This window comes from Leucoraja erinacea, chromosome 1 (assembly GCF_028641065.1).
Source record: "Leucoraja erinacea ecotype New England chromosome 1, Leri_hhj_1, whole genome shotgun sequence".
Classification (NCBI taxonomy): domain Eukaryota; kingdom Metazoa; phylum Chordata; class Chondrichthyes; order Rajiformes; family Rajidae; genus Leucoraja; species Leucoraja erinaceus.
The window spans coordinates 155,193,326-155,204,246 of record NC_073377.1 but is presented as its reverse complement, the minus strand read 5'-3'; the positions used below and the strand labels follow the sequence as shown (position 1 = coordinate 155,204,246).

At 42.2% G+C, this 10,921-nt stretch overlaps 1 protein-coding gene across 1 annotated transcript in view; it reads left to right on the top strand.

The window, feature by feature from the left end:
• Window positions 1–4,862: 4,862 nt before the first annotated feature.
• LOC129703568 (uncharacterized) overlaps window positions 4,863–10,921 on the top strand; it is a 134,065-nt gene continuing 128,006 nt past the window's right edge. Inside the window, exon 1 of the mRNA XM_055646160.1 lies at window positions 4,863–5,024. Coding sequence (XP_055502135.1) covers window positions 4,976–5,024 — 49 coding nt within the window. The 5' untranslated portion in view covers window positions 4,863–4,975. The remainder of the gene's footprint in view (window positions 5,025–10,921) is intronic.

Genomic DNA, 10,921 nt, shown 5'->3' with positions numbered 1-10,921 from the left:
AGTGTATTCTTCAATTCCCTACCATTTACCATATACGTCCTATTTTGATTTGTCCTGCCAAGGTGTAGCACCTCACATTTATCAGTATTAAACTCCATCTGCCATCTTTCAGCCCATTCTTCCAAATGGCCTAAATCACTCTGTAGACTTTGGAAATCCTCTTTATTATGCACAACACCCCCTATCTTGGTATCATCTGCATACTTACTAATCCAATTTACCACACCTTCATCCAGATCATTGATGTACATGACAAACAACAAAGGACCCAACACAGATCCCTGAGGCACCCCACTAACCACCTGCCTCAACCCGATAAACAACCATCCACCATTACCCTCTGACTTCTCCCATTCAGCCACTGTTGAATCCATCTTGCTACTCCTGCATTTATACCCAACAGTTGAACCTTCTTAACCAACCTTCCATGAGGAACCTTGTCAAAGGCCTTACTAAAGTCCATATAGACAACCTCCACTGCTTTACCCTCGTCAATTTCCCTAGTAACCTCTTCAAAAAATTCAAGAAGATTAGTCAAACATGACCTTCCAGGCACAAATCCATGCTGACTGTTCCTAATCAGACCCTGTTTATCCAGATGCTTATATATATTATCTCTAAGTATCTTTTCCATTATTTTGCCCACCACTGAAGTCAAACTAACAGGTCTATAATTGCTAGGTTTGCTCTTAGAACCCTTTTTAAACAATGGAACAACATGCGCAGTACGCCAATCCTCGGGGACTATTCCCGTTTCTAATGCCATTTGAAATATTTCTGTCATAGCCCCGGCTATTTCTACACTAACTTCCCGCAATGTCCTAGGAATATCCTATCAAGACCTGGAGACTTATCCACTTTTATATTTTTCAAAAGTGTCAGTACTTCTTTTACTTTGAAACTCATAGTATCCATAGCTACTCTACTAGTTTCCCTTACCTCACATAATTCAATATCCTTCTCCTTGGTGAATACCGAAGAAAAGAAATTGTTCAATATCTCCTCCATCTCTTTTGGCTCTGCAGATAGCTGTCCCACTCTGTCTCTCCAATGGACCAATTTTATCCCTCGTTATCCTTTTGCTATTAATATAGCTGTAGAAACCCTTTGGATTTACTTTCACCTTACTTGCCAAAGCAACCTCATATCTTCTTTTAGCTTTTCTAATTTCTTTCTTAAGATTCTTTTTACATTCCTTATACTCCTCAAGCACCTCATTTACTTCATGCTGCCTATAATTATTGTAGATCTCCCTCTTTTTCCGAACAAGATGTCCAATTTCCCATGAAAACCAGGACTCTTTCCAATTTTTACTGGTTCCTTTCAACCGAACAGGAACATAAAGATTCTGTACTCTTAAAATTTCCCCTTTAAATGTCCTCCATTTCTCTTCTACATCCTTCCCATAAAACAAAATGTCCCAGTTTACTCCTTTTAAACCATTTCGCATCTCATCAAAGTTAGCCTTTCTCCAATCAAAAATCTCAACCTTAGGTCCAGTTCTGACCCTCTCCATAATTATATTGAAACTAATGGGTGCTATCTGTCTGCAATTTGTACATTCTTCCTGTGACCGCATGGATTTTCTTCAGGTGCTCCCGTTTCCTGCCATATTCCAAAGATATGCGGGTTTGTAGGTTAATTGGCTTCTGTAAATTGTCCCTAGTGTGTAGGATAGAACTAGTGTAGGGGTGATTTCTGGTTGGGTGGAATTGGAGGGCTGAAGGGTATGTATCTTTACAGAAAACACTGTATCTTTAAACAAAACTAAACTAAATTATGGGACCAAAGGAACAGAAGGAGAAAAATTAGCCCCTTCTTCCTGTTTAACTTCATAATTATATATACTTGCTTCTGTAATGCTTAATACCAGGCATAACAAAATGTATCAATATCCAACATAAGATTTTCAATTAACCGTTGCCATATCCTTTTGGAGAAGAATTCAAATTTACTTGTCTGAATTCCACTTTTGTGTGAATTTACTGATATCACCATGAATGGTTATTGCAGTGCAGAAATGGGCCCTTCGGCCCACCGAGTCCACGCCGACCAGCTATCACCCTGAATACCACTAGCACCATCTTACACATCAGGTACAATTCACAATTTTTTATCAAAACCAACTAACCTACAAAACTGCAAGCATTTGGAGTGTACAAAGGATCCACAGCTGAAGGGCCTGTTTCCATGCTAAATCCTCAAAATAAAACATATCTTTGACTCCGTCCATCCTTTCAAATCTGACCTCACCTCCATTCTGCCTTTTGTCTCGTCTGAATTATTTGAAAAAATATTTCACTCTACTTAGGTACATGTGCCATTAAAGTACCATTGAACCAAATAAATGACAATGGTCTAATTCTGACACAAACCATTTACAACTTTGTTGCCATATCATACTAGTCCAAACAGAGCCAGTGGACTACCTGGGGGAAACTTGGAGCATCGTAAGCTTACCTGGAAGGATCTGTGGGAAATGGAGGGAAACTGACTTAGCTTCATCATCAGAGCCACCTACGATGTTCTTCCCACGACTAAACCAGTGGCTTGGAGATGATCCATCATGTTCTCTCTGCCAAACGTCAGCAACATTAAGGCACATCCTCACTGGCTGCAAAACTAGCCTTTCACAAGGCCGCTACACCCGGAGGCACAGTCAGGTCCTGCGACAACTGGCGATTACCTTGGAAGGAAAGAGAACGACCACCAATGCCCACCCTCCCCCAATGCCTGGTTTCTCGAACACCACCTCTTTTGTAAAGGAAGGACAACTTTGTCACAACTAATCTCAGGCCGGACCTGATCTTGTGGTCAACCTCACAGAAGTCCCTGTACATCGTGGAGTTAACTGTGCCTTGGGAGGCTGCAGTTGGTGAAGCGCATGAACGCAATTAGCAGCCGAGGCATAACAACGGGCCTAGTGTACCCAGGCACTCCCTGTAGAGGTTGGTTGTAGAGGGTTTGTAGCCATGTCAACAACCAGACTCCTGGGAATGGGAGTTCGAGGACAGGCCTTCCGGCAATCTGTCAGGTCGCTGTCAGAGGCTGCCGAGCAAAGCAGCAACTGGTTGTGGCTGAAGAGGAAGGACTCCAACTGGGCTGCAAAATGACCAGCAAGAGGGGTACAAAGGAGGGGAGCGCACCTGGGATGCCAGGTGTTGCTGTTGAGCCCTCTGGAGGTGTCGTGGGCCTATCAACGAAACACCTAGGAAAGAGGGTGCCCACCTGATGACCCCAGTGAAGTCTTCACCCCTACCCCCACTCAAGATATTAAGAAGGTGCCAATTATAGTAGGGATTGTAATATCAAGTCCTATAAGCTTAAGTGATATGACATGAACTACAGACTGCATATCTAATACCATCCACTTCGTTCTCTAGAGGTTGCCCGCTCCATTTTGTTATTTCTTGGCGATGCAAATACATTTCCGGCCACCAAGATCCCATAAACCTGTGGCTATGGGTTTCCAAATTCCTTCTATCCTACCACTGCGATTGCTGACTTGTGTTGTTTAAAGAAAGCTTCAGTTCAAAATTATTTGCAAATTCTTCCAAGGGGGGGGGGTCCCTTCCTCCTTCCCTTCTCCCTCGCCCCGCTAATTTTGAATCCATCCAGCTCAACGTCTATCTGAGTGGCACGGTGGGGTACTGGTAGAGCTACTGCCTTACAGTGCCAGAGACCCAGATTTGATCCTGACTACAGGTGCTTCTTTGCACGGAGTTTGTACGTTCTCCCCGTAACCTGTGTGCGTTTTCTCCGAGATATTCGGTTTCCTCCCACACTCCAAAGACGTACAGGTTTGTAGGTTAATTGGCTTGGTTATAAATGTAAAATTGTTTCTTGTGTGTGTAGGGTAGTGTTAATGTACGGGGGTCACTGGTCGGTGGGGATTCAGTGGGTCGAAGGGCCTGATTCTGCACTGAATCTCTAAAATAAACCAAACTAAACTAATAATATCTGCACTTCTCCAATTCTGACTCCTTGATTACCTCTGAAGTTAGTGGCTCCACGATTGGTGGCCAGGCCTTCAATTAAGGGCCTGTCCCACTTTCACGACCTAATTCACGACCTCTGCTGAGTTTGCCCCTGACTCTTACTCGCAGCATGGTCGTCACAAGGTGGTAGGAGGTCATAGGAGGTCGTAGGTAGGCTGTGATGCTAGTCATAGGTACTCGTGGCATCAAGTGGGTCAGGGCGTTTTTCTAGCCTGTTGTAAAATGTCCACGAGTAAAAAAGTTTGTGAATTAGGTCGTGAAAGTGGGACAGGCCCTTCATCTGGCCCTAAACCCTGGTAATTTCTCCCAAACCTCTCATCTCTTAAGATCTATTCTAATTTATTGACCAACCTTTTGGCTATTTGTACTAATTTCCCCTGTGGTGGCATTAGTTACCTTTGACTTGCTAACAAAAAAGTGTTTTAATATCTTAAGGATGCTATGTAATCTGGTCATTGTTCTTGGGTAGTGCAAGATCTTATCAGCAGATTCTGAAACATAGCATCATCCAAATGGGCTGGCTAAAAGACCAGCCCATCTATGCTGAGTTTCTCCAGCATTTTTGTGTACTTTCGATTTTCCAGCATCTGCAGCTCCTTCTTAAACACTAGAACTGATACCTGGAGTTCTTGCCCTGTGCGTGTGTAATCTTTTAAATGTGCACTGAATACCTCAGAAAACCAGGGTGCAGAGTAGGTTTCGTGTTTAAAAACCCGAGTCCACAGAGCGCTTGACATCCTGTTGTGGTTTTTTTAACATGCAATAGCTCCAAATTAATGTCACCCGCTGTTCATGTTGGTTGCATTACCCTCATTCACAGCAATGCACTGGTTGGCTATTTTAAAAAGTAAGGATGTGACGTCAGCAGGATTGGGTGAGATGACTTTATTTGTTTGAGGTGTCTTAACTGTTCTTGAAAACCGCAGTTCTTATTTTGTGACTTGCGTGCCTGTCTACACTAGAAACCACTGGGGAAAATGAGAATGGCGTGTTTGACATTTTCTTACAAAGTGCTCATCGTTGGTGGTAGGCTTCAATCTCTATCCTGTAATTTTATTCAATGTAACGTTATTTTTCTTGATGTTCCCTAAAGGATGTTGTACCTGTGTACGAGGTGTTTTTGGCTGTATGTAGAATTCTCTGCCACAGACGGCCAATTCACTAGATGTTTTCAAGAGAGGATTAGATTTAGCTCTTTGGGCTAATGGAATCTAGGGATATGGGGAAAAAGCAGGAATGGAGTACTTCTTATCGAGTCCCACGTTGCAAGATTAGAAATTGTTCAGCCGGAGCAAAACACACTTCTTGGCATCTGCATACAATTGCGTTTTGGGCTTCTTGTGCTTCTTGTGCTTCTGATACGGGGTACGGATTTTGGATTATCAGCCATTATATTGAATGGCTCGAAGGGCCGAATGGCCTACTCCTGCACCTATTTTCTACACTTCTATGTCTATGTACTTTCTCTTCTAAAATTAAATTGCTTACTTTTTATCATTCCATGTTCAAATGATTACACCACATGGCCTCCTCTAGAACAAGGGTGACTTTGCCTCCTTTCCGAAATCTGATGGTATTATCAAGTGTTCTTTAGGAATTGGCTGGAATTAGTTACAAATACCAACCTTAGGTTCCTCACGTCGATTTGGCTCGTGTGATCGGCTGAGAAGTGAGAAAATAAAAGGCTTCTGAATGATACACCTGCCAGTTCTTGAACCCATTGAAATTGCTATCATTCTCTGTAAGTCAATGCCCTTGGTGTGCTGGGTGTGGATGAGGAATCAAGATAGCATAATACTTGTGTGATCGATGGTTGGCATGGAGCTGGTGGGCTGGAGGGCCTGTTTTATGCTCTGTCCCAAAACGACACTAAACTACCTTAACAGCCTTGTCTGGATTTAAGGTGGAAAGGACGTAGCACGTAATTCAGTGGCATATACAAGTCCAGAGGAAATTGTGATGTGCAAAAGGAAAATAATTTTTTTGTGAACAGCTAAGTCAGAAATTATGACAAGTCTGGCATTCAACCTAGGTGTGTGATCTTAATTGAATTTGCATTGTGATACTCTGGAACAAAGCATATTAAAAACCACGCTGAAGGGATTTACCGGCAGACAATGATTTTTTTCTGCTGAATTAAAACCAATAGTTGCTATATTTCTCTTGAGTAATCACCAGCGGACATTAGTTTGTCACTAGTCATTGGATGGGTGTGCAAGCCACATGCTAACAAATATTGTGCTGTATATCTGCATATCGCTGAGCATTTCAGTATATGACTGGTGATGTTTATTCCGAAAATTAATTATTCTTTTACTGAAGCCGTAACAGGCCTGAGTCTAAGAGACAACTGGTACTGGAGGGATGTTACTGAAAATCAAAGCAACGCAGGTTGTTTTCCCACAGACAATGTATAGAAGATAGACACTAAAAGCTGGAGTAACTCAGCAGGACAGGCAGCATCTCTATAGAGAAGGGATGTATAGAATGCTATTGTGGAATCCAATCTTTAACAAGCAAGGCCTTTCATAAGTTAGATCAGAGCTGCGTCAGATAAAGCCATTTCCAAAACAAAATGTCCCCGTGCCCTGGCCACAGAACGCTCCCGCCGTTGCGTTAGGGGAACAGGTGAGTGGTGGAATATTGAGTGGGGAATGGGTTGCGTTTGGGATCAGGCCTCCCATGTGACTGGGACCCAACGGGTCCCACTTAGTCTAGTATAGATGTAAACTACTGTTAAAATATTACAAAATAGAAATTATTTAGTCTTAAAGGAAGTGTTAATTGCGCTGAAAGGAGTCATAATAAATATCACAACAATATTTCATGATTAAACAGCATTGACTAGGCAACTATACAAATGATTCTTTTGTTACATGTTGGAGTAGCAACTGAGTAGTCTGAGGCATCTTTTATAGAACACATCCGTTCACTTCAATAAAACATTCAGATGGTGTATGTTTATCACATAGGAAAGTGGGGGTGACAATTGAATATCAGCCCTGTTGTACCAAAGAAACTGTGTGAAGATTCGAGTGCAAGGGTGGGGCTCTTTGTTCGCATCAAGTGCTCGAAATAGGACTTCAAAGTAGCTCATTCTAGCTGAGGTAATAAATGAGCCATTGTTTCCATGAAGTGAGTCGAACGTCGCAAAAAGACTTTAAGTGTTGTATTGTCAGCAGAAACGTCGATGTTGTGTTGAAGTCAGGTACACTGAAATTGCAGTCCCCGAAACGTTGACATTTCACGGATAACGCAACTGAAGGTCAGGAAACACTACTCGTGCTTTTTGAGAAATTTAACGAGAGGGCCCAAAAATAAGACAGTCTTTTAGGAATGGAGTTAAAGAACTCTTTGAAATACAAAGACAGCAGGAAATTTGGAGCTCTTCTGAATTTAAAAAAAAGATGTATGATTAGTTGTTAAGATAGTGTTACACAGAACATAGAACATAGAAGAGTACAGTACAGGAAGAGGCCCAACAGCCCACGATGTCTGTACTGAACATGGCGCCTACTTAACCTAATTCCTTCTGCTCACATATGATTCATATCCTGCACATTCAGGAAATGTATCACCTGCACACCCACCTAAAAGCTTCAGATACCTGTATGCCACGTTTTTCTACTTTCACCATCACCCATGACAGCACCCACCACTCTTTATGTAAAGAAAACTTGCCCTGCACATCTCCTTCAAATTCACCCCCTCTTATTTTATAGCTGTGCCCTCGACTGTTTGATATTTCCATCCTGGGGAAAAGTTTCTGCATGTCAACCCCAGCTGTGCTTCTCAGTAATTAAGAATAAGGGGTAGGCCATTTAGGACTGAGATGAGGAAAAACTTTCAACCCATAGAGTAGTGAAATTCTCTGTCACAGAAGGCAGTGGAGGCCAATTCACTGGATGTTTTCAAGAGCGAGTTAGATTTAGCTCTTAGGGCTAAAGGAATCTAAGGATATGGGGAAATAGCAGGAACGGGGTACTGGTTTTAGATGATCAGCCATGATCATATTGAATGGCGGTGCTGGCTCGAAGGGCCGAATGGCCTACTCCTGCACCAATTTTTCTATGTTTCTATGTTTCTATTTTATAAACTTCTATCAGGTCTCCCCTCAACTTCTGACACTGAACAGAAAACAATTCAATTTTATCCAACATCCTCATAGCGATTGCCTTTCATCTAGCCAGCATGCATTATGCACCTCTCCAAAGCCCCTATATCCTTCTTGTAAAGCTACAAAAATGTTCCTGACTTTTATGCTCAATGTCCCAGCCAATAAAGCCAAACACACCATAGGCCGTTATCACTCTATCTTTTTATGTTGCTACTTTCAGGGTGCTGTGGACTGGGAGCTCAAGAGCTCTCTGTACATCAATGTCACTAAGGATCCTGCATTAACTGTATACCTTCCCCTTATATTTGACTTCCCAAAGGCCAACACCACCCATTTGCTCAAATTAAACTCCAGCATTTCTGTACCCATAACTGTAACTGATGTATATTCGGCTGTACCATTTGACTGCCTTCTTTACTATCCTTAACTCCACCGATTCCAGGGTTTGTCAGAAAACATATTAACCAACTCGTCTACATTTTCACCCAAGTCATTTCTATTCATCAGAAGCATCAGAGGCCAAAGCACTAATCCCTGCAGAACTCCACTGGTGTCAGGCCTCTGAATAGAATAGCATGCATCCACCTCTACCCTCTGTCTTCCATGCATAAGCCCGTTCTGAATAAAAACTACCAACTCACCATGGATCGCATGCATCTTAATCATCTAGATCAATCTACCATGAGGGACCTTGATAAATATCTTAATAGAGTCCCATGTAGACAACATTCGCTGCCCTAGCGTCATCAATCACTTTGTTTCCACTTCAAATAACTCAGTCCAGTTAGTAAGACATAATCTGGTCTTGCTATAGCCTTGCGGACTGCCCCGAACTGGTAGATTCTCTTCCAAATGCAAATAAACCCTACAACTCAAAGAACCCTCTCCAATATTCTCCTTACCACTGATGTGAGGTTCACTGAATTATAACTTGCGATATTATCCCTATTTCTCTTCTCTAACAAGGGAACAACATAAGGTACTCTCCAGTCTTTGAGCAATCTCCTCTCTTGCCTCTCTCAATAACCTGGGATTGGGATAAATGCAATCAAGGCCTGGGGTCTCATTCATTTTAATGCTCCAAGCAAGTGTATTAAGAGGTGTGGGAAAAGGGAGTACATGAAGTAAGTACACAGATGAGGCATCTTCTTCAGTCTGTAGAAGGGTCTCGACCCGAAACGACACCTATCCCCTCGCTCCATAGATGCTGCCTCACCTGCTGAGTTTCTCCAGCGTTTTTGTCTGCCACAGAATAGGCATGGTTAGATGGGAAAACATGCTTATGCTTATGGAGTAAGTGGCCTATTTCTGTTCTAAACTGCCAACACTAAATATCTTCCCCAAATAACTGTCAAAAAAGGCTATCAAGAACATTATTGGAACCATGGCATTTGTATCAATAGTTACACTGCAGGGTAACTTTGGTGAGGATATGCTTGGATTCATTAGAGAAAGGAGAGATATTGAAAAATTATCTTTGTTTCTTTACTATCTATGCAAGGAAATATGATAATAAATCCCATTGATATAGGTGACAATAATAAACCAATAGCAAAAGCAATGCTAAAGTAACTAAATAAGAGGAAAAAAGTGCTTCATTAATTTGGATGAGATTGTTATCCATTATTTGTATTGGTTAACAATGCGTTAAAAAATACAATGACTCAAATACAATACAATAAAATGCTGGAAACACTCACCAGGTCACAATGGGTGGCACAGTGGCGTAGTGGTAGAGCTGCTGCCTTACAGTGCCTGAAAGCCAGGTTCGATCATGACCATGGGTGCTGTCTGTATGGAGTTTGTACGTTCTTCCTGTGACCTTGTGGGTTTTCTCCAGTTTCCTCCCACACTATAAAGATGTACACGTCTGTAGGCTAACTGGTTTTGGTGAAATTGTAAATTGTCCCTAGTGTGTAGGATAGTGTCAGTGACGGTGTGATCGCTGGTCGGCGAGGATGTGGTGGGTCGAAGGGCCTGATTCCGCACTGTATCTCCAAAGTCTAAAATCTAAAGTTAACAGCACTTGTGGAATCAGTCAACCAAAAGAATGGCATCTTTTCTTCAGTCTTGTAGGGAAGGACTATGGAGTTGAACTTTGTTTAAGGCCTGCTGTATTGAAGATAGAACATCCAATAGATAGAGAACTCTTTCCTATCTGTAACCAAATGGCATACGTTCCCCTTCTTGGTACATACATTCTGTGATCTGTTACATGGTCATCAATGGAGAGGCCCTGCGGGGGAGATGACTGTTCGTCCAGAAAAGGTGTGGTAGCTTCAGCAGAGAGCTTTGTGCCTGCTCAAAGATTTAGACTTTAGAAATACAGTGAGGAAACCGGTCCTTTGACAAACCAAGTCTGTGCCAACCAGCGATTCCCACACACTAGCACTGTCCTATATTCTATGGACAATTTACAATTTTAACCAAAGCCAATTAACCTACAAAACTTTGGAGTGTGGGAGGAAACCGGAACACCCAGAGAAAACCCACACGGTCACGGAGAGGATGTACAGACTCTGTACAGCGAACACCAGTAGACAGATCAAACCCGGGTCTCTGGCGCTGTAAGGCAGCAATTCTACCACTGCACCACTGTGCTGCCCATTATCAGTTCATGTATATCAACAGTGAAAACAGCAAGAGAGAAGGAAACGGAGATTTGTGGCCCTCTAGTATTTCCAGATCTTAAGGAAACAAAAGACTGGAACAAGAAGTAAAACAGGCAGGTTTTAGTTAACTTTTAGTTAACACACTGAATTTACACTGCATTCACTGTTATAAATGGAGGATTCCTTTATATTTC